This window comes from Halictus rubicundus, chromosome 7 (assembly GCF_050948215.1).
Source record: "Halictus rubicundus isolate RS-2024b chromosome 7, iyHalRubi1_principal, whole genome shotgun sequence".
Classification (NCBI taxonomy): domain Eukaryota; kingdom Metazoa; phylum Arthropoda; class Insecta; order Hymenoptera; family Halictidae; genus Halictus; species Halictus rubicundus.
The window spans coordinates 19,197,177-19,220,426 of record NC_135155.1 but is presented as its reverse complement, the minus strand read 5'-3'; the positions used below and the strand labels follow the sequence as shown (position 1 = coordinate 19,220,426).

At 42.9% G+C, this 23,250-nt stretch overlaps 3 protein-coding genes across 7 annotated transcripts in view; 1 reads left to right on the top strand and 2 right to left on the bottom strand.

Annotated features, from left to right (window-relative positions):
- LOC143355829 (uncharacterized) overlaps positions 1-4,491 on the bottom strand; it is a 69,527-nt gene extending 65,036 nt beyond the window's left edge. For 3 of the 5 annotated variants that reach the window (XM_076790971.1, XM_076790974.1, XM_076790972.1), the window contains exons 1-2: positions 4,236-4,491; positions 1,865-2,006 (exon numbers count right to left, since the gene is read on the bottom strand). In XM_076790971.1, the coding sequence (XP_076647086.1) occupies positions 1,865-2,006; positions 4,236-4,248 (155 nt within the window). In that variant the 5' untranslated portion in view covers positions 4,249-4,491. The remainder of the gene's footprint in view (positions 1-1,864; positions 2,007-4,235) is intronic. The other 2 variants (XM_076790976.1, XM_076790977.1) reach the window with 1 other exon arrangement.
- A 1,254-nt stretch (positions 4,492-5,745) lies between these two features.
- LOC143355830 (uncharacterized) lies at positions 5,746-15,002 on the bottom strand. Its single transcript, XM_076790978.1, has 9 exons — positions 14,287-15,002; positions 11,848-12,227; positions 11,290-11,512; positions 10,618-10,905; positions 10,075-10,202; positions 9,817-9,989; positions 9,352-9,718; positions 8,815-9,244; positions 5,746-8,589 (listed from the first exon to the last, which is right to left on the bottom strand). The coding sequence occupies exons 1-9, from the start codon at positions 14,369-14,371 to the stop codon at positions 6,377-6,379; spliced, it is 4,287 nt and encodes a 1,428-aa protein (XP_076647093.1). The 5' UTR covers positions 14,372-15,002; the 3' UTR covers positions 5,746-6,376.
- A 4,383-nt stretch (positions 15,003-19,385) lies between these two features.
- The window catches only part of Sls (sallimus), a 197,246-nt gene continuing 193,381 nt past the window's right edge, over positions 19,386-23,250 (top strand). Inside the window, exons 1-7 of the mRNA XM_076790970.1 lie at positions 19,386-19,664; positions 20,006-20,198; positions 20,670-20,783; positions 21,106-21,280; positions 22,433-22,533; positions 22,611-22,820; positions 22,988-23,173. Of these exons, the coding sequence (XP_076647085.1) occupies positions 19,480-19,664; positions 20,006-20,198; positions 20,670-20,783; positions 21,106-21,280; positions 22,433-22,533; positions 22,611-22,820; positions 22,988-23,173 (1,164 nt within the window). The 5' untranslated portion in view covers positions 19,386-19,479. The remainder of the gene's footprint in view (positions 19,665-20,005; positions 20,199-20,669; positions 20,784-21,105; positions 21,281-22,432; positions 22,534-22,610; positions 22,821-22,987; positions 23,174-23,250) is intronic.

Below are 23,250 nucleotides of genomic sequence, written 5' to 3'. Positions count from 1 at the left end.
ATTTATAAATCGGGAAGGAATTCGTCGATTCTCTGCAAGATAACGCGTTTCCATGGACGTGTTAGATAGAAGGATGGGCTCGACGGATTCAGGCTGACTGACTCAGAAGACAAATTGTCTGAAAAAGACAACAATTGCCATCGATCCGACATGAGACTTTGTCTTATTTAAGCGGCGAGGCTAGATGAGGTCATGTCTTGCGTTCCCGAAATAAGCGTTCAAATGCCTATGCACCGAATCTTTCACCTTCCTAGACCGCATACGAAAACCATCCTGATAATTACCGAAAAATCAAGTAAAACCGAAACCAATGCGACCCCATCGTTTCCTTATTTCTTACCTAACCAAGGAACCAACCAACAACGTAAATAAATTACACAACTCTTGAATTTATTTGGATTAAAAAAGAAACAAAATTATTCCAGTTATTAAATTTATTTTCATCAAGCTAATCGGACAAATGTTTACGTAGAAAGATGATTAGTTAGTTTTTTGTGTATCTATTTTTAGTTTCAGGCGTGATTCAAACTTCGCTGGCGTGCGAAGACCTGATTTCGAGTGTTAACCATTTTCGTTATCTATCACGTTATCTGTAGTTTGCAGTACACGCGAAAACCGGTAACAGGATTATACGAGACGAGAGTATAATTTGGTCCTCCACGAAAATTAAGTGCGCGACAGCTCGAAATAAACTGCGTTTGATCCTTGGCACGTTTCAAGGTTTCCACCGAAATTAGGGCCAATAGTCGAGAATGAACGATAATATGTAAACGGCAGCGAATAAATAATATACCAGATACAGAATGGCACGGGGGTCGTGAACTTTCGATTTGTTCATTTACGATGATTCCGTTTTTTATCTCGATTATCTCGTAGCTTCCTCGATTTTTTTTCATAGTCTTTTCCTATGTTATAATTATCCTTGTTACATAATTAGGGGATTCGAATTTAATAGCGACGCTATTTCTGTTGTACTTGAAACAATTTATCTATAAGTTATTTCTTATTATAACCATTATATCAATAACCAAAATTTTCTAAGATACGATGTTGCAATTGTACAGTTTCAACATATATTTTTGTGCCTCGAAAGTAAATTAATTTGTGATCACCCAAGCACATACAAATTTAGAAGAATCTTAGAGAATTGAAAAAAGAAATTGAATGTTGGTAGCCGGTTTTTGACATAAAGGTTAAACATTGCAAAAAGTTACACTCCGCGCCAGCACAAGACGAGAGTTTGAATTGAAAGATTTAATATTCAACGTGTAATATTTCTTGTTGGTATATCATGCCACAAAAAAGAAAAAATGTTAAGTCACACTAAAATGAACTCGATTAGTATATTATAAAGGGCAGAAATGATTTGGTAAAAAAAATTTGCAGAACATTCAAAAGAAATTTTCGATTTTCAAAAAGAAGTTATGGAGTAAAATCGAATAATCAGTTTTTGGCCAATTTTCCCTAGTTAATGATGTTTAGAAATTCTGAGAAAAATCTGAGACATGTCGAGCACTCAAATACACACGTTACAATTCGTTTCAGATTTTTAAATAGAAAACCCTCCTTGTACAAAGTCAAAAACCTCGCAAAAAGATTGCAAAAACACGAGGAAAATATGAGGAATTATCGAACACGTGTATTTCTTGAAAATCTGACTAAAAGCTTGATAGATACACACTCGTTATTTATATAAAGTAATATATAACAAAACAGTCGGTGTCGGTGTTCCGTGAACCTACAGTTAAGAAAAATCTGAACCCTGTCCGAGGCCTAAGGGAACTCGCTCTAACAACAAAACGAAGCGTTTCAACCCGACTCGTGCGATTAGTTTAGATGTCACAGAAAAGAGAATGTTGCTCACAGCTCGAATCGTAGCTCGTCGAAGACGTCGCTCCACCGTAGTTTCGGTTCGAGGACGACGTCCTGTCCGGTGCATCCCTGAGCCGAAAGGACCTGGTCCGGCTCCAGCCATTGCGGTGGTCCCCTGGCTTTCGTCGAATGATCTGCGGGCGCCGACATTGCATAACGAAATGGGTCATTACTAGCGTGTCACGCGAAAATGTGCAACCGGCAACGCGAACGGCCCCGCACCAGGCCGCTTATATTATAATTAATGCTAGGCGGGGAGACGCAGCCCCCGAGAATCAACGCGTCAACCGCGTTAGAATCCGTAGGCGAAAATTTATTATTCGCGAACTACCTGGTATTTCGGCGGTCTCACGTGGCCGCCGATCGAAATCGCCGCCTCGGTACCTACATACGTGCATGCAAACGCGCGGCATAAATATAGATACCTGTGCGCGAGGAAAACACGCCGGAGGGAAATCGCTTAAGAAAATAAAACCAGAGACACGTTCCGAACCGTTCGATCGGCCGTTCAAAGAAACCCCGGGTTATCCCGTGCGAATTTCGTGCCAATCGCACCGTGGCCCCGCCGCGCCGCAACATTTCACCAGTTCGAGAGTTTCGTTTCTACGCATAGACCAGTCGAACGAAACAAATTTCAACGCGAATCGCACTTGATGTATTAATCGTATTTATTTATATGAAATATGTCGAGTCTTATTCAAGTTTGTGCATTTATCAGAAAAATGAGCAGAGGAAACTGCGAAACGGTAAGAACATTTGAAGAATTTAACCTTTGAACCGAATCTTTAATTATAAACATTCAGGGAGACGTTTGTCACAATCAACGTAAACATCGTATACGGTTTATACTAACGCGGATGACACAATAAAGCGAACGAATTATTTGCTGAATTAAGAAGAACACGAAGAGCACTGTTATATTATTCCCAAATCATTAGAATTATAAAGCGTGAAAGCATTTTTGTTTTATTGAACATCTATTTTTTGCGATCGATGCCGAGTATTTTTATTTTGCATAACAATTTGCAGTCCACTCGTCGCTCATTAGTAAACTGCGAATTTTATGCATTTCCGACAAAAATATGTACTTCGAACTTATTCAAAGTAAGAAGATATGAAATCCTTTTTTATTGCGCTTCTATTTCCAGTAATCGATGCAGACAATTTTATTTTGCATAACAATCCTCAATGTAACCATCACTGAATGGTGAACTGTGGATTTTGTGCATTTACGACGAGAATGAGTAGGTGAAATATGAAAGAGTAGAAAGATAAAAGACATTTAAAAGTATTGGCATTTAGTCATCAACTTGCTAAAATTATGAATGGAAGAACTGTATTTAAAGGCGCTTCGATCGGTAGCATTTTCGACTGTCTTAATAATCTACGGAAGTAGAAGTCTCAAAATAAGACGAGGTTTATCGTTGTACTAATCGTTTTAAAGAAATAATCGCAGTTTAAATATCGACGATTTTTCGCAAATCGAAAATTTAGTGTTGAAATACTGCTTGATTAATTTACTGTACCTAATGACGCTTATAGTTCGAAAAAAGTTACTTATATTGATACCGAGCTGCTAAATACTGATTTGGGACCACCGTGAATCGGCGCGATCGGAATTTCGCACGCGCACGCGTATGTCGCTCGCCGGCATTCTGATAAATAAGTACATTAAAAACCGACCAGTGAATCGGTTCCCATCGGTCCTCTGGTAGAATAACTATACTGCGTACTTTATGTATTTATGGTGAAACTGAGAATCAGTAAAACCCAAAACTGCGTAGATATTGGAAGAATGTAATTAATACTTTAACCACTGGAAGACTATTAATAGGATTTTTAATAAATGTGCTATACAGAATGGAAGCTTTACGACGATTTTGCAAAACAAAATTTTTAAGCTTCCTTTTGCATTAAAAGCTTCTAAACTCTTTTGCCTTCTAAACTCTCACACAACCTCAAGCCTCCATAAAGAAAGTTAGAAAGAAAGTTATTTGTTTTTAAAGGGTATCCGAATACTTTTCACAGCCACTGCACTGTCTGTGACGGTGGTCGCGAACATGTTAATTCGTGTCTCTCGCGATCGATTTGAAAAGTGTATATTTCGCATAAAAAGCCGTAATCTAGCAATAAAATAGGCAAATTTTTGCCGAATCCACTGCGTCCAGGTGCGTGTGCGCGGTTCGCGATCATGATCATCGGTGCGCCGTTTGCATGATCTCGGTACAAAGTGGCCGGTGACCGGCGTTCAATCGCGTTCCAAGACAGAGTGAGAGAGATAGATAGATAGATAGAGGGAGAGAGTGAGAGAGAGAGAAAGAGAGAGAGAGAGAGAGAGAGAGAGAGAGAGAGAGAGCGCTTACCTGTTAAGGTCATCTCGTCAGATGATACGAAGACCAACTTCTCCACGCATAGACATTACTCTCCCCGGGGCCGTGCAGATTCGTGCAGATTGGTGCGGATTCGTTTCTTCTTCAGGGGAGGGAGCCTAATCCAGACGAGCGTGTGTCGCGTTGGTTTTTGCAGCACACCGCGTTTTCCCCGGTGCCTGTTTCTCTTGACCGGCGATCTTCCTGTTCCGGCGACCTCTTCTACTCCTGACCCGTGGCACAGCACACCCTGCGCCACGAAATCTGACGGCAGGAGGCCCTGCTCCGGTCTAAAATCGTCTCGACACGGCACTCTCGGCTTCGTCGTTTTAACGAAACGCGCACATGCGCCGTGTCCACCAACACGACGTGCGCTCTCCTACGCCTCTTCTTCCTCTTTCTCCCTCTTTCTCCCTCTTTCTCCCTCTTTCTCCCCGGCTTCAGGCGGCTCTTCGCTGTCACCCTCTTCCCTCTTTCTTTGGCCCGGCTCTATCCCATACCCTGATGTAACTTCGCGCGCCAATGCTTTTTATCTTCGGGCATCGGACGCGTCTCAATCCCGACGCACACTGGTTCGAAATCAGGATTTAGCTGCTCGGAAGCGGCACGAAAAGCTTTTTCGTAAGTTTTACCCTCGGCTGCCGGGATTTCGGTACATTCGAATACACACTCACGGACGTCCCGACGGAATTCTAATTTTCTGCAAGCCAGTTCGAATTACTATTTGCATTGGGTCCAATAGGAAGATCTACGTTGATATCAAAGACACGGCACTCTCGGCTTCGTCGTTTTAACGAAACGCGCACATGCGTCGTACGCACGATCACGATGTGTGCTGTCCTACGCCTCTTTTTTCTCTTTCTCTCTCTCTCTCTCTCTCTCTCTCTCTCTCTCTCTCTTTCTCTCCATCTTCCGCCCCGGATAACGCGGCTCTTCGCTGTCACCCTCTTCCCTCTTTCTTCGGCCCGGCTCTATCGCATACCTTGATGTAACTTCGCGCGCCAATGCTTTTTAATCTTCGGGCATCGGACGCTTCTCATGCTCAATCTACACGGTGCACAATGATTCGATTACTCTTGCCACAATTATTTCCATGAAAAAATGTATAATACATTGCCAAAAGTATGTATCGTTTAGGTTACTACGTCGTAGATGCAGAAATGATAAAAAATATTAAATCAGAATAAAGATCAATTATTTCTGGTATTGTTCCAAAAAAATACTACTTTTAACACTGTTTTAAAAACTGTTCCTATTCGAATTTATACACACGATTTAAACTGAAATAGAACATTTGCTACTCAATATTCGATATATTAAATTTTATCCATGTTTGTTGACTAATTAAACAAGGAGATACTTAACTATTATCTGTTTTCTAGGGTCTGATTAGCATTGGTTCATCGGGTGTTATAATGCTTTATTTACCATTTAAGGCACTCATGATTATACTATTTCGAAGCAGAGTTACTAAAGGCAGGTTTGACAAAATAAAACAAATGCATAATTTAAATTCAACAGAATTTTGTAAATATTTATTACGAGTAAAGACAGTAAGAATATTCATAATAAATAAGAATAAATAACAATAATTTATAATAGTATGCAACTGACGATATAGTTACTCTCTTGACACGTACACGTATATTATGCTATCTTCTTTGGTACTTGTTTGGTATGGTTCCTGAATGAAATACAAGAATTGGCTGCGAACAGTTGGCTCTCGAAGCTATCGTTACTATTGCTGTCTCGCATTAATTGACGTAGTAGTCTATTCATGAAACCTTTTCTACTTTTCAATAAACATTTCGAACGCGCTAAACCATTACGAAGTTTCCAAAATATTTTATACAATTGATTCGATAGTTAAAATAAAACCATCGTTTAAAATGTCCAAAATTATCCTGAACAATTCAAATTTCCCGCGTTTCCTAAATTCCTCTAAAATTAATGGTGTTCTATAACCAAAATGGACATAATTATTACCGTAATGGTTCGTAATTATTAAACCGTTATTTTCGAAACCGTTCCTGAAGAATCCCAAGGTTCATCGATCTATCGTGCAGATAGCAGATTTCCTGGATCCCCAGCTGATCGCGAGGAACCTCTTAATCTCGGAATAACCGCGAGAAATGTCATTGTTTTTGTTTGGACCACCACCAGCCGCGCGAGACTCGCCCCCGTATCTCGTGCTGAATCCTCCTGTACAAGAGGAGCGCTATGAACGGGATGGCCAGGGTTTCTTTCTTGAACAGGTAAACGTAGACAGCGGCCATCAGCAGGATCAGATCGGTAACATAGCTGACCGTGAACCTAACGTTCTTCTGGGCTTCTAGCGCCAGCTGTTCATCGTTCATTCGACTCTGGGGGTACTCTTTCTCAACGCCCGAGTCACGCCAGGGAGCTCTGTACTTCTTGCTCCCTAGTGCCTTCTGTAGCCGCTCCATCTTCATCTTCACAGGTGTCTCTGGTCTGATTCTGTCTCTGGAACTGGACCTCGAGTGTGACGGCTTCCTAGACCTACGAGGTTCGTCGTCGACGGATTTTTCTCTAGCCAATCGTTGATCCTCGGACCCCATTCTAGACACGGGTCTTCTATCTTGAGAGGGAGCACGGGCCCTGGTCTTCGAGGACGACCTTGAAGATGCACCGCCTCTTTCGACAGACACGTTCCTCGATCTAGGTGCCGGGGACTGGTTTCTAGACTCGGGTCGAGTGGATCTGACAGGGGTCTTGGTGTCCCTCGCAGGAGTTGTTCCTCGGGAGCGAGCGCTTCTTCTGGGCTTCTGGTCGTCTTGCTTCGCCGATTTATCGATCTTCTCTATTTTCGCCACTGTTCGCTGCCTTTCCGGTTCTCTCGTCTCTTGTTTCTTAAGCGACTCTGCCCGGTTCTTGTTCAAGTGGCTCTTATCCTGTTCCTCGGAGAAGGATGATCTTCGAGAACCAGCTAGACTGTCGCCAAACTTCCTCTCCTCGGAACCCCTGTAATTGTAACGACTGGAAGAGTGCTCCCTGACGATCTCGGTGTAGTGATTAACAACCGCCATTCGTGCTTCGATGTCCTCTTCGTCGATCTCTTCCTCGGATGTTGTCGATCGCATCTTCGCCTGAATCCTCCGAGTTTTCGCCGCTTCTCCAGCCGACATCATGCTATCGGTATCGGATTCCGACAGAACAGGCGTCTTCAGCGTTTCAGCTGCTGGTTGCGCGTCGCCGATGTCCTCTTCGTGCGTCATCACTGGGTGAACAGGTTGCACGGGTGGGACTTTCCGAATGGGTTTCTCAGGAGGTATGGGTCTGCCGAAGCTGTTGACAGGGATCGGTTGATCCTCTTTCGGCTTCTTCAGGATCGATTTGGGAACCACGTTCGTCGGCGACGCGGGGCCCGATAGGGTCGGTGTGGGTGGTGTCACGTCTAGAATTGGTATTTTGTGGGTAGGGATCGATAGAGGCTCGGGTTCCACGTGAGGAACGGGTCTCCCTCGCGGATGGTACGTGTCTTCCTCCTCTAGCACCTGTCTCGCAAGGATTCTGGCTTTGAGCAGCTTCAAGTCTTCGCTGTCCGCGCTGCTAACTTCCTCGGACGACTCCTCGGAAGTCTCGACACTCTCTAATTCCTCATTTTCCAGCTCCTCTTGCTCCGATTTTGTCTCCGCGATTGGCCGAACCTGCGGTTGGTTGGCCACCCCTTGGTTGCTGGAAGCTTCCTCGTTGGCCTCAACTTGCCAGGGCATCGATTTCTCTTCCTCTTTCTCAACAACCAATAGCACGTTGGCCTCGTGCCACCTGCGCAGCTGCGTCGCAGCCTCGTCCTCCTTGTCCAACCCCCAACCACCTGTTGGAGCCTCGGAATCACTCGGCAGATTTGGATCAGACCTAGCCTCCACCATGGGCAGCGTACTACTCGGGGTTATCAGTTTCAACGGTAACTTCAGAGTCTCCGGCTGACCTTCGCTGGATCTTCGACGATTCTTCTTCGCCTGCCAGCTGATCAGGTTCTGCGCGGCTACTCCAGGGTTTGAGAGTCTGCGCAAGATAGATGATCGCCGCGCGTCCGGATTGTCGATGTCCGCGTCTGTCTTTTCTTCTATCGTTGTTGCCAGTTCGCCCGTTTTCCTTTCGACTTGAGTTTTCCTTTTCGCAACCTCGGAAGCCTCTTCGGCTGCTACTGCACGGTAGAACCGCTCCATTGCTCGTTCGTGAAGCAACTCCGTGGAGCTGACCGCTTCCCGAAGAGTCTCCACCACTTGATGCTCCACGCTGAACAGCTCTGGCAACGATAGCGACATCGGTGGTGGAATCAGGTCTTCTATGTCCTCCACGTCTTCGGATGCGCTCTGTGTTGCATCTGCAGACATTTTAGAAGCGATTTCATGTACCGATCAATCGTTCCGAAAGTACTTATTGCTGCCAACAATATCGACTTCAATTTTCTTTTATTTATACAGGACATACGAGGTTCGTTACTGTATTTTTTTGTCGATGTACATTATAAAAATGAGTTTGAATTAACATTACTTTGCCGAAAGTTTTGAGTTAAATTGTAAATTAGTTAGTATTAGCATTACTTTACCTAAAGTCTTCGGTATATCATCGACGTTCCCGTCTTGATCATCAGGGTACAAAACCAACATGAACTCCGAGCTTCCATGCAATACAGATTCGTCATCCTCTCTCGGAGTTAACGGCGAACTTGGTTTTTCGTCCAAGGAGTGGCTCTTCGTGAACGGCGGTTCTGGTTCATCGACTATCGCTTGCTGTTTTCTCAGGGTCAAACTCAGTGAAGGGCGAATAGGAGGCGTAGACCTCATGGAACTGTCTTCTTCTTGAATTTTAGGCATCGATAGAGGTGACATACTACGCTCTCTCGATACGGAAACTGATCGCGATCGAGACTCTCTTAAGATTGGTCGTTTGAGGGGCTCGTCCATGATGGGCGGCGACACTGGCACGGTCGTGGAGGTTGGCGTGGTTGCTACACTATCTCTTCCTTGAGTTACGATCTGTTTGAAACATCATTATTATTAGTAACGTGATCATTTGAGTTTTAAATGTATTTAACTCTGTGAAAGCAACATAATATAATATAATATAGCGGTGAACGACTTGCCTCTGTATTCGGTACGTCGTTACTAATATTCGAACGATCTACATGAATCTCGGACCGACTATCGTGCTTTGAATTGGAATGATCCCTCGATCTGGCCGGAGGCACCGGCGTCTCTGGCTTGTCCACCGTGTCCAGAGCAAATGTGACTCTGCTGTCCGCTCTGGATGATCTGCTGAGTCTTTGAGCTGATGCGGATCGACTGCTTGGACCAAAGCGTCCTTCGTCGTCTTCGTCTCTCGCACGACCTTCTTCCCTTGTCAAACTTCTGGTTCTCTGGGTTGGCACAGCAAAGCTCACCTCTCGTTTCTCGCGTGATCTGATTTCTCGCTGACTTTGCGACTTCCCGCCCATGGAAGGCGACACTATACTGTTTTCCAAGAGAAAAGCATCAACATTAAAATCTTAACCTAACAATCTTTATCTATAAATTAATTTGCTTTAGTAAGTTTTCTTTGATCGATGCACCCTCTTTTTAAATCTGGAATGAAGATCACATCGCTTTCTTCGCTGGGCTCGCTCATGCCGTAAGGATTCTCAGCTTTCACTCGAAATTTATACTCCGATCCCTCGATCAGTTCCGATAACGTCGCTTTGGTCTGTCTACTGGTGGTTGCTTTCAACCAAACATCCCAGCCAACCTAAGGGACAATTATTTATAGTCAATCGTCTGTTAGAGGAATGCCATTTCACAAGGATCGATACAGTAACATTTGTGTAACGTACTCTATAATACTCGACGATATATGTTCCTATTTTGCAACCACCGTCGTCCTCCGGTTCGTTCCACGACAATGTCACTGACCTGCCCAAAGTCATGGTGATCGTAGCTTTACCAGGTGCAGCAGGTCGATCTGAAAATATATTTCTACGTTAAATAATCACGTTAACGTGTCACACACTGGTTGTTATTTAACAAAAAATTGTTCTACCTGACTTGCAACAAACAGGCGTTAAATAGAAATTTATTCCCTTTCTCAATCATTTTAGCAGATTGTAAATAATATAACAGTCTTACTACTCTGATAGTATAATACTCAATGCCTTACTATGTGGTCTTTTGCCTATTCATTTTTGCTATATATATGCAGAAAATCCGCAATCTAGTAATAGTTAACAAATGTAGACTTATTTAGTGGGATATAAAACGGATCAGAAATGATATTCTTTGATGAATTATATTTACAGCGTGTTGGAACTAGCCTTCCGTTCGAGGGAAGAATATATGCGTTCAACGAATCGCCATATTGGTTGTGCTACTATATTAACCTGTGACTGTAACTAGAAATGAAGATATGTTCTCCCCAAGTTTATTTATGGCTTTGACCGTGTACTCTCCCCTGTCAATGCGCTTGGCATCCGGTATCTTTAGAATCGCTTCGTTGTCCATCGTTTCGAAGATGTGCCTGTTGTCATCGGATATCAATTCCCCGTCGTGATACCACATCACAGAGGGCGGAGGTCTTCCAGCCATCGACACTTTCAATCTGATAGTCTCATCCTGTTCGAAAAGGAGACCGTCCTCGTATTGACGTGGAAGTCGTATTTTTGGAGGTGCTGGGTAATTAAAAAATCAATCAAAATCGACAATTGAAAACACTTCCCTTCTACTGCTCGAAAATTTCACTACGAAAAATTCCAGAGTGCAATATACATATTAGATTGTCCCAAAAATTTCTGTCGCACGGTTTAATATTGTCGAACAATACGAGCATTAAACAAACTTCATTAAAAATATTTTTGGTAACTGAAAGCGATTCTTTAATATCAATCTTGAAGACACGAGCAGTAAAAAGTAATAGCTTTAACAGAATAGCATTGCATATGTTTGACATCAAAGTCCCTCGAAGTTTCTCCAGGGTTAAATATTAAATAAAGGACTACTATACAGGAATTAACAACTAAATAAAAAGAGAAAATTAAGTGGAATGTCCTGCACACCTTCCAGAATTAGTCTAGCTTTGGTGCTAGTGTGGCCGGCTCTGTTAGTAGCTGTACATTTGATTTCACCCTCGTCATTCAGCGCGGCTTGGTGAATTAGGAGAACGCTTCTACCGCTGTCCGTGATGATTCTAGTTCGCCTGCTGCTGAAAATTTCAAAGCCATCTTTGAACCACGAAATTTTCGGCAGCGGCGAACCAGTAAATCGCACAACGAATTCAGCCTGAAAATAAAAACAGATTCAAAATTTTCCTTTATCGTTACCGGAATCTACAAAATGCATCTTTTAAATTATCATTAATGTTGAAAAATCATCACTTTTTCATTCTTTATCATCCCAACCAATTTCAATCTAAAGACATCTTTGTCCAGCATCTAAGAAAAATTCAATTCATTTGGACCAATCTTAAAAAAGTTAAGCGTTTTTCAAGAGTGTCCGCTTAACATTGTCCCTGATTGTAGGTCTAATAATCTTAACACGTGTAATCAATTTTAAAACATGTTTCAGTTGAAATGGACGTACCACATGATAACCTAATAATCTCAAGGGATAAACACCTGATCGTTTTCGAGGACGGTCGTGTCCTTGAGCTCAAGGTCGAAGGATGGTGGAGATGCGGCGGACCTTTGCAAGGTCACAGTCAGCGGATCCGAGATCTCGCTGGGCCGCGAGAGACCCACGGCGTTCTGCGCCCTGACCCTGAATTGGTAGCGCCATCCAGGCTCGAGGCCGCTCAAGGTCAGTTCCGGGAAGGTGCATAACCCTGGCGTGCTGCGTACCCAATGCTGCGATCCGAGTCGTCTGTGTTCGACAAGATATCCAACGATGGCCGAGCCACCGTTACTCGGTGACCTCTCCCAACGAATGGCCACCACCTCCGGCTGGGATTCGTCTGCACCTGGTATTAAAATCGGCTTTCCCGGCGGTGCTGGAAGCCCTGAAACGGGACCCCAATCATGTCTTCTTGCCTCACACGGTGCCTTCGAAAAACACTTTTTCGCAAAACGTGAATAGTCTTTTTATTCGCTCGATCGATTAACAAAAACTTCAACGAATAAAAAGACATTGTTCCACATTGATTCGTGGCTCATACGGTAGATTTAATTTTCTTCAAAATAAAAACACAGTGGATCCAACAAGTATTTCATTTCCGATTTTCGACAAATTGTCGATATTTAAATTAAAAGTGTACAACAAATTTGTTAGGGTCATGAAAGACCCCATTATACTATGATAGTTAAGGGTTAAGTATTCATTCGCTCATTCACTTATTCACAGCTGTCAAAGTTGGACAATTTGCGAGATAAATATTGGTTATCGTAGATTTAGCGTTTTAACGATATTATTTCATCGAGGAAAGAGGAAAGAAACCGACAGAAACGGCAACGTTTCGATCAAAATTTCGTCTACTTACAGTAATTTATTAATTTAATTTACTATTTTAAACACGCTGGCCGCATGCCGTCAACCACCTATATTTCACGCGACTGTGTTTCAACTGTGTTTTGTAGAATTTAACCACAATCTTTCTATCACGATCTTCCCTAATCGTATCTTCCGGCCGTACATCGGCCATTCTTACGTCCCCGTGGAGAAGGGAAGAATGGACGGTGCACTGTGTTGAAATAGATCGATGTCGTGATGTTTAGGGAGTATGGCATAAATGAGTTCGGTCGTTAATAAGTTCACGGAAAGCTCGCACGTGCCAGAACGATGCTCACATATGCGTAGAACACAGATTCTCGACACGGGTCCGCAGGTGGCGCTCCCAAAATAAAATTTGAAGCGTTTGGCAATCCGAGGGCCACTGCTGTGCGGTCCTCAGGGTAGGAAAACTATGCGAGACTCCTAGCCGACATCGGACACCGGCTCGACGCGTCTCCGATACAATTGTACAGCATACCTATCGTTATTGCAGACAGTTTTCCCCCATTTTCATACTGACCTGCAACCCCCTATGAACATAACTCCCTGGGATCAACCCCTTGTCACTTCTTTCGTCGCTCTGATCGTCAGAGTCGCTTCATTGTTAACCCTAGGTTTACTTTACGGCTAATGTCACCATTTTACATTAACCGATAAAAATAACAAGAATGCAAACCAAATAACCATCCGTGAATATGATTATGTCCATTCAAATGTTTAGTCTTTTTCTTTTTGTAATGTATACTAATTACACTAATAATTATTTTCAAACAAAATTTGTCATTCGTATTTTCCGATAGTAAGACTCACGGTTTCACTTAATTTTCCCGTGTAGCCCAGCTACCTTTCATCAGGCCCGCCATCGATTATTAAAATAAACGCCCCCGAGGCGCATGAGTTAATTTTGGATGCCGGTCGATTTGACGGTAAATAAATACAGGACGTCCAGATAAACTACCATAGAAGTTCAAGCAGCGTAGCGATTACTCATCGTCAATATTCTAAGAAGATCTAGACGAAGATCCTAAACCTTCGAAAGATATCGGAGCTACCGATAACTCATATTGATCAACAGAAAATTAATAACCCGGTCGCGCGGCGAGTCTGCGAGCGGAACGAAAGCATCTTGCTAATTACCCTCGCGGCGTTCGCTACCGATCACTCAAACGTTGCGCGATCTTGACAGATCAGTCGGCGGAGGGAGCCTAATTTTAGCGATCATCCCACTATCGAAGCAAGCCAATCAAAACCAGCCCAAACACAGCGCACCGCACGTCACTCGCACGGTGAGTCGCCGTTACCGGAAACTCAGTCACGCAGGATGCTTCTTCCCTCGCAGAATGATCCTCGTCACGTTAATATCACTTTTGAATCGACAGCGACACGTTACTCGAAACGAAAGATAGCTGTCACGAGGTGTTCCCGTCGTGGATCGACTCCCGATCAAAATGGCGACCGGTGGCGTAGATGACATGTCCTCGACCCTCGAGAGCGAACCCCGAGGAAGCGCGGTCTTTGACATATTTGGCGGGGTCGGGCAAACGGAAACGGGCTCTGAAGCAGTGTCTAACCTGATCCCTCCCAGCGTGGTCTTCTGGAGCCGCTGCCGACAGCCAGACTCTTCGAGTAGTGGTTCTTCGTGGTGGTGTTGCCCATGGTCGTTCCTCCTCTTCCTCTTCCACGTCGAGCCTGGCTCGACGATCACTCCGTTCCTGGCCAGTTTCCCGTCGGTTCCGGGACGTCGGCGAACCGGAAGCCCGTCATCGATCGACAGCGAGGATCAAGATCGGTCGTCGAAAGAGGGAAAAACAGCGGTCCGTCGTCGACGACGTCCGAACCGAGACCGAACAGGAGTGACAGGGAGAGGGAGAGAGGGAGAGAGAGAGAGAGAGAGAGAGAGAGAGAGAGAGAGAGAGAGAGAGAGAATTCGGCTCGATATAGCGCGAGGCTCGGTGCAGCACTGCCGGACCTCTTCGTGGCCGACGACCGTAGCGACGCCAGGCCTCTTCAGGCTTCCTCTTCAGGCTATCTTTGTCCCTCCCCCGATTTCTTTGTTTCCCTGCCTCGAGACAGAGCTTCCGCGAGTTCCTCGGGATTCTTAAAATTGTCTCATTCCCGCCACGCTGCTGATCGCCGCACACTGATCGAACACGACCGGATTCATTATTGTTTTGTTATGTAATCAGGCCAGCTGGCGGATTCCGCTCCTAGTGGACTTGGCTGACACCTCCTGGTTCATTCCGAATTACTTCGCCGCGACAATCCTATAAAACATTACAGAAAACTGTGCGTACAGTCGGCGAAATTTTGCATACTTTCACTAAAAATTTCATGTGTTTTTGATCGATGTCGTTCGAATTTGTAGTCGTTACCGACTGCGATAGTTGGATGTGTTCTAGTTTCACCACCAACGAAATTATCACAGTTTCAGCCGATATGTTTCTCCAGTTTTCAGAGCATTTTTTTGTAGATATTGTATAACTATTTTATCTTTAATTGTATAAAATGGTATATAGTTTCAGGTTATTTCAATTTTCTACAAGATACCACATGGTAAATTGTCAAATAAGGAGGAGCAGATTAAGATAATGGCTCGTAAAGATGTAGGATGCTTTCTAATAGAGAAATTGCCATAAGCAGGTTCTATGCAGTCCCATATTGTCAATAGTTTTGTTAGATTTGATGATTTGTATGGCGAAAAGTTGTGGTTTGTGCTACATGTACAGTAGCGTGCGAATTAATGTAAACATATCAATATTCCGAATGTCTTATTAGTTTTTTAAAGTTGGCAATATAACTACGCAGTGGTAGCGGCCATTTTGTTGTACATTTGATGAACTAGTCTGAGCTGACCTGTTGAGAGGAATTGGCGTGTCGTTAATGGATAAGTCTGTAACAAATTATGTGATATAATAATTACAGACTTATCCACTGAAAACACGTCAATACCTCTCAACAGGTCAGCACAGACAAGTTCACCAAACGTACAACAAAATGGCCGCTACACTGACACAGTCGTGTTGACAACTTTAAAAAAATTAATAAGACATTCAAAATATTGGTATGTTCACATTAATTCGCACACTACAGTGGTGCACAGTGGTTCAGAATCGCCAAAACGTGGCCAAAAATCGGAGAAATAAGCAAAATAAGAAGCAAGGATCTCGCCTATTAAATGTTACCACAACAACCAGCACGTGGTTGCTACAACGTCCTCCAACTTGAGCTTCCGGTGGCGCGAAGAGGTGAACGCGATCGTGACGTCACTATTCGGTACTCCGGTGTTCGCCAGATTGCTATTCGTTGATCGGTCTTTATTTCCTCGTCAGATCGAGAGGAACGCGCAATATATGTATGAACTTGTATTTACCGCGGCACACCTTGCTTTTAACAGTGTTTGGTCACCGCCGGTCACTGACCTTGACTCATGCGCGTGCCGCCAAGTACCTAAGTGCTTTTACGTGCGCCATGGATCACCGAGCCTGTTAAATCCCCCGTGTATTCGTCGGCTAACAAAAATGGGAAAGGGGAGAATTAACTCGTAATTACACACATCGAAATATGGTCACTTTATACAGATGTACGGCCTCTAACACTAACAGAAACTCAACAATTTTTTCAATGTATAAATTTGTGTATCTTTGAAAAATCAACTTGTACATTTTATTATGTGATATTTAAATAGTGTAGTTTGCTGAATAATAAAGTGGTTCCACAAAAAATGACTATTTTGTTGGATATTGCGATAATCGCACAGCTGCAGAAACAGATTGTAAAAGTATTTCCTGTAGATTTAAAATTGTTTATTTGCAGGTCGAATAAAATAATACCTGTTTCGCTAAAGTACACAATATAATATGGTTTGTGACACTGAAATAAAAGTGCAATTCTAAACAAACTTATTTAATTTGGCGATTTTTTACATATTTTAAGAATTTCCTTCTCCTATCAATTTTGCAAATCCAAAGTTCCCAAGCAGCGCTGGCTCGAAAAGTTCTCGACCGTTTCTTTTTTTTTTCATTTGCCGCGGAATACAATAACCTTGAGAAATTTTTACGTTCGCGAGTTACAGCCAAAACATGTTCCTTGTGTGCATGTTGTAACTCGTCGAGAGGTCAGTCGCACCTATAAATCATTCAGCAGAAAAACATTCCACGCCGAGACTGTACAAAATATCTCGTCACGCGGACGTCGATGATTTCATCGCTTTCGATTTACTCGTTTTTGCGATAGTTTCGCGGTCTCTTCTCGGTTCCGATACTTTCAAAGAACCGACTTTCAGCGGTTTTAGTGTAATAATTCCTATCTATTTTTGTCTTAATTGTTTGTCTCAATAGTGAAAGCGGTATCACGATTCTCCACAAGGAAATAAATGAAACAATTTATGAAATTGTTCAGCTTTACATAAATTTACCTTATTATACATCACTGGACAAAGACAGTCATTACGCTACTTATTCCGTGCAGTCTCAAGACCTTCTTTGAAGAAGAACGGCGCCAGACATTTAGGTGAACCACCTTCTGTATATTTAAGAATCTGTAACCAAAACTTCATGTGTACGTTTGAGGGAACTTGAAAATTAGACTTTAGTCCGTGCTTTTTACGATTTTGAACCACCAGCGCTCCAGCCGGAAGAAGAGGTGGGGGGGGGGGGGGATTTTCAGTGATCTAAGACTAATGGCGTCGATCAGACTCCGTGAGAACGGAAAACTTTCTATCGAATTTTGCCGGTATCTTTGGTTAACATTAACTAGCGTGCACCGGTGTAGAGGATACAAAAGAGGACGCGTCGTCTGTCGAAAGAGGTCGTGGACGCAGGAAAGGAGAAGGAAGAGCCCCACGAGGAAAAGAACGGGAGAAGGGGAAGACGGTTAATCGGTGCCAGAGTACCGTTGTACCTGAATGGAGCAGCGAGATGGCTTTCGGTTTCCCTGCAGCCTCCATCGCAGCTGCAGTTCTCCGTTCTCCGTTCTCCGCTCTCCGTTCGCCGTTCGCCGTTCGCCGTTCGCCGTTCGCCGTTCGCGTTTTATCACCGACTTCCACGTAGGTAGAAGCACGTGACCGTGCGCTCTCGCGCGCTTGTTCGCGCACGTGAAAGCGCGCGACAGTTTTTCTTTTACACGTACACCTATTCAGATCTGAAACCCGCCGGTGCATTTCCGCGTAGGACCACCGTTCGACCACGTGCACCTGCAACCCGCGACAATTCCTGCAACAGCTGTCGCAACGTTTTCCGGGCCGCGTGATCCTCGCTATAGCCGAAACTCCGAATTCCTCCGGCGAGAGATGCCGAGGAACCCTGTGTTCCCAGTTTTATTCGGACCTCTTCGTGGTCTCTGTGAGTGTTTTAGCGGGATTCGTTGACTCGTTCGGTCCCACCCAGACCAGGACCACCGGTCGCGACGAACGCTTCGAATTTGTTGGTCAAGGTTCCCGAGGAGCCTGTGATACGCTGCTCGACTTTCACTGTGTACCATGGGGCCCTTTGAAATGCAAATCGCATTTCCTCGAACGTTTTCTAGACGAACTGTGCGTGAACGTGCGTGCGTTGAGTCTCGTTACGGTTTGTGATTCGGTTATACGTTCAGAAAGGAGACACGCGGTTCGAGTGTCGGTTGGAAAAAGTTCCGAGGAAACCGAAATAGTTGAGACGAAGGTGAATATACGTATACCGTTGGAATTGTTGGCTTTGTCATCGAACTCGAAATCGTAGATTACGTTTCGAGTAATCTTTGTAAAGTGGAGGTTTCAATCTTCAAAGCTGTGAAAAAATGTAATGCTTTCAGAGACAATTCAATTTGGAGCATTCTTGACCAAAAACTGCCGTATCGTTCACAAGTATCCTAAAAAACAAACTGAACGACGATCTGCGAAATTAAAAAGCTGTGTCTCTAGTCTTTCGTTTCGAACAAAATACTTTTAAACATTTTTGGTAATAATTAGTAGGATATTATTATTATTACAAGTAGAATAATATATTTTTAGATGCAAAAGCTTGAATGTGTTGATAAATGATAATTAGTGAATCATTTTATGACTAGGGAGCGAAGGGGTGAGACCTACATGTACCGAACGGTACATCGCAATTATCTGGAGAACGAGGAATTTCTCTGCAACGAATGTATTCTTTTTTTGTAACAACAGTAATGCATACCTATCTAACTTCACGCTCCTATCATTTCGAAGAAAGTGGTAATACAAGACTGACTGTTCTCGTGTTTAAAAATACAATTTTTCTTGGTTTAATAATTTTAATAAATCCGAAACATGACGGCGTTCTTAAATTCCTGTAACATCTTGAAAAGAACGCGAGCAGAATAAAAGGGGACAAGATAGCCGGAGCATTATTATACGAAGCGAGAACGTGATTGCCTCGAGAAAGATCCCAGGAACGTACTAAGGTTACAGGATTTTTCGTTAGACGGGACACAAGGCACGCATGTGCGGTTCTTTTGGTGAACGTGTATCGTGGTATGCAAACCACGAGGCTGTTTTTACAGTGAACGAACCTGATCGGGCGTAACACAATTCCACGGATCTCGGTAGGATCGTCTCGAGACATCGATCGTTTACCTGGTCGATCTGCCGTATTGTTTTACACCGGTTATACGTGCTACAATGCGAGGATTATCCTCGGTGATCCGCAAACGCGTCGGGACCGTTGGTGTTAATGTGGTGCGCGTGTGATCCCATGCAGAAATAGTTGAACGGAGAAATTGTTCCGAAAGTGAGAATGATATAATAGGTCGGAGCGGATGCAGCCATGCCCGCGAAGAATTTCGAGGCAGTGGACATTCTGGAAGCCCTTGAATCGAATCTCGCATACATTCCAGGCGGACGTGATCGTGAGGGAAGACCTTTGATCGTCGTGAACGTTCCATCGGAACTCCAACCCAACACCAAACCCAGATTGGAGTCTCTTATCCTCTACTATTTGTCGATTTTTAGGTAATTATCACTATCATTTTCTCGCACGATGCTACACTACGGGAAAAAAGGTTACAGCACATTAACATTTACACGACACGTTGCAACCGAAAGTTTCTATACACTGTTTCAGGATACTTTTAATAACATCAAATTTTACCAAACCGTTTAGCTTTATTTCACAAAAACATTTCTGCCAAAATAAAATGATAGCACACGTTATATAGAATATTAAAATATCGCAAAGCGAATGAAATTTTGAAATAGATATTTTACGGGTTAACAAGTGAATACCGCATTACGATCCGATTGTTGTTTCGCCACGATGAAAGCGGGTTATAAGGAATGCGTTACATTGTTAGCGAGGAGACGAAGAGGAATGGGTTAGTCCTGGTCGTGGACGCACGAAAGGGTGCATGGCGCGTTGCAAGGTCTTGCATAAGACTGTCGATGGTTCTTCTGGGATCGTGTACTGCCTCTGTGATCGTTGTGCGACCTGAAGGATTCTGGGACAAAAGAGTGGACAGCTGCACCAGGTCTCATAAGGAAGGAGAGGTTTGTGCCTAAATTAATTGATGGACAAAGCCATCGAAATAATATTTTTGTTTTTGTGAAAACTATTAGATTAACAAGATCGTTTCGATAACAAGAAAGGATAATGACAAGGTCACGGGGTCCAAACCTCGTGGTGTTTGGCAGTTTACATAATAATGTTTTATCCGTAGATAAACAATATACATACATATTTATTTTCCTCTGTGAAAGGAAAACAAACTTGAGGGATGGAAAGAGAATGAAACTTTTTAATAAGTTTTAGACATTGTACAAATTGTATCTATTTTAATAGAATAAACATGTTCCTTCAATTTTCGTGTAACTTTTTTAGCAAACATTACAACTATATTTTCAGATATGTCGCGAGATAACGAAGAATTATTAGGGTCTTGACCTCCACAAGGTTAATTGGAGGTTCATGCCATAACGTTATGTAAATTAATTTGTCGATTGTGATCGTCATTGTTCTAGCCGACATACCTTATCTTGACGAGGCTTCCTCTTCACATAGATTATGCGCATTTACCGTACGAATTGGGCGGTAACAAATTCTACGATCACACGGAGTGGATTCAAAATCGCGTGGTAAATGTTAATTATTACTAAATTTAATCTATATAAACGGAAATGTATTTGAGAATATGCACATTATCGCCATTTAGTTTTCGTAATATGGTATAAAAAGTTTATCGATTAATGACACTGGCATTAGAATATTTTGCAGCACTTATTCTGTGATTTTTGACAAAATTAGTTTTTATAAATGTACAAATCTACTGAGCATACAAAATGGAATTTGAACTCGAAAATTAGATACAGGGTTAGTAGCGTTGCGCTTTCCACCTGTGTAAGCTTGTCCATTTTGATCTGTAGTAAATAATAATATTGAATATTTCCGACATCATAGAAAGTGGAAGACTACATCAAGGACGCCGCGGATCTCGTGTCGAAGATGGCAAACCTGCACCAAAGAATGACCAGCTTGGACGCGTTTCGCATGCTAGAATCGGACGAGGATATAGAATCCTACTGGGATACGAGCACGGAATTAACATCTCTAGCGGGATACATTCTGCAATCAGGTGAACAAGATTTCTTCGCCGGGGAATTCGATGTCCCTCTCGTTTCGGTTTCTGGCGTTATCACTGTCGATTGCGCCCGTAGTCCTGCCCATGCCCCGGTCCAGTCATGCTTATGTAAATTTACAACATTAGCTAAACTGGAGCTAAGATTATAGTTTTTTTAGTCGGTATTTTCAGTAAACTGAAACTAACTTACGACTAATGACTTCCAACTTTACGGTACATTTGCTTACCACTTACTGAAACAAGATATAATTTCGAACCAAGCAAGATATCATTTCATCGGTCTACTTCTTCAACTGAGCGTTGTATTCTAAATACGGTCCATTAAATTTATCCTTTTTTATTTTGTTCAACGTCCTTCAATTTTGATTGAAACCTGAGCTGCCATCTCTGTGTTCGTTGGTGCGAGTACGTTAATTTCGGTTTGCAACCTGCGCTGTTTCGTCAGCGGACGTGATGAAATATTTTCGAGCGATAGTGTAAATACTCGGCGAGACTTGCTCCTCCGCATCATGCTCAATAGTTATTTTCTAGTCTAGCGTTATAATCACGCCAGTCGCGCCGGGAGATAGACACTTGCAGCTAGATTGTCCGCAAAAATTGAAAAACCGGCTTAACCGGATGTCGAGCATAAGCGTTCCTTAAGAAACAAGCGCGATCATGTGCTCGCGAGGGTGTAAAAACGGTGAACAATAAGACTCGCGTGGTATTTATATGTTTCGTCCTCATTTATACCCTTCCGTTCTCAATCGAAAGTAAATAAAATACCCATTAGGGGGGGAACCTTGTGTAAATGACCAATTTTTCAATATTTTTTTTTTTAAATGTAATGGGTAGATTGATTTAAAATTTGATGTATCATCTACTAACGTTATAACGTAAACAAAAATATTTCTTATAAATTTGAATCGTGAATATCAATGGTGCAATGGCGGCTTGAAAATGGCAAATGGCCGTGCAGCGTACAGTGCACAAAAATGATCTACAACAATAGAATCAAAATGGAATCGTTAGTTTATGTAAATACGCACAAAATTACATGCATTATGTCATGACATGCATTAACATTACTTACGGATGATTGTTCAATAGTTGTTAAACATTTACGACGAAGTCAGTTGAGTAAAATAAAATACTGTTATCTTTCAGGCAGAAGCTTGGTAAATTTAATGAGTAGGGTGTCGGCGAAGGATGTTTTGGACACCACGAAACGAATCCACGAGCTTATCGATTCGATCGAATTGAAGAAGGTACTCGCGGCATTCTAAATCGAACGAAAGCACATCGATGTTTATGCAAATGTAACACGTCGCGTTTTACTATTTAGGTGGACATCGAAAATTCCTGGTCTGAAATGGAAAGGAACCTGGATACTGCCAGAGTGATCGGCGATCTCGAGAAGGGTGTGTCCCGTGTCACCGATTGGATCCTTGGACCCGCTGACGCAATGCTGAATTCCTGTTGCCAGGTTGGATTCGACGTTTCATCCTCGGAGGAGCTGCGAAGGCGGCACGAGGAATTGGAACTCGAATGCAGGGTACGATTCAACGATTCACTCATTTTAGAAACTAATTACGGGTTCGTTCGCTTAACCCTCCTACGGGAAAATATTCCATTACGTAAACATTCACAGTGAATTTATACGCATGTACGTATCCATTTCTTTTTCTTTCATAAATTGATTAAAATTAATCTTCGTTTCAGGAAACTTACGGTCGGTACGCAGAGCTGCTTCACAAGATCGATAATTTACCAAGCACTCGTCTCTCTGAAGATTTGAAATCTCAGAGAGATTTCATGGACTTCGTGTGTCGAAGCTTCGCAACCAGGCTCGAGAGGCGACGGAACGTGTTAATTACTTCGCAGAGATTCTTCAGACTGGTTTCTGAGGTATGTGCTTAAGAGAGAATAAAAAAATACGATCGAAGTTTTATTCCAGAGACTCAGTTTCGTTGATATTGTTACAG

Coding starts and splice junctions, on each gene's coding strand:
- LOC143355830 (XM_076790978.1), bottom strand. CDS start 14,371: ATGGGCAACACCACCACGAAGAACCACTACTCGAAGAGTCTGGCTGTC. Junction 11,513..11,847: donor CCGTCCTCGAAAACGATCAG/GTGTTTATCCCT, acceptor TTTTATTTTCAG/GCTGAATTCGTTGTGCGATT. Junction 9,245..9,351: donor ACGACGTACCGAATACAGAG/GCAAGTCGTTCA, acceptor TGTTTCAAACAG/ATCGTAACTCAAGGAAGAGA.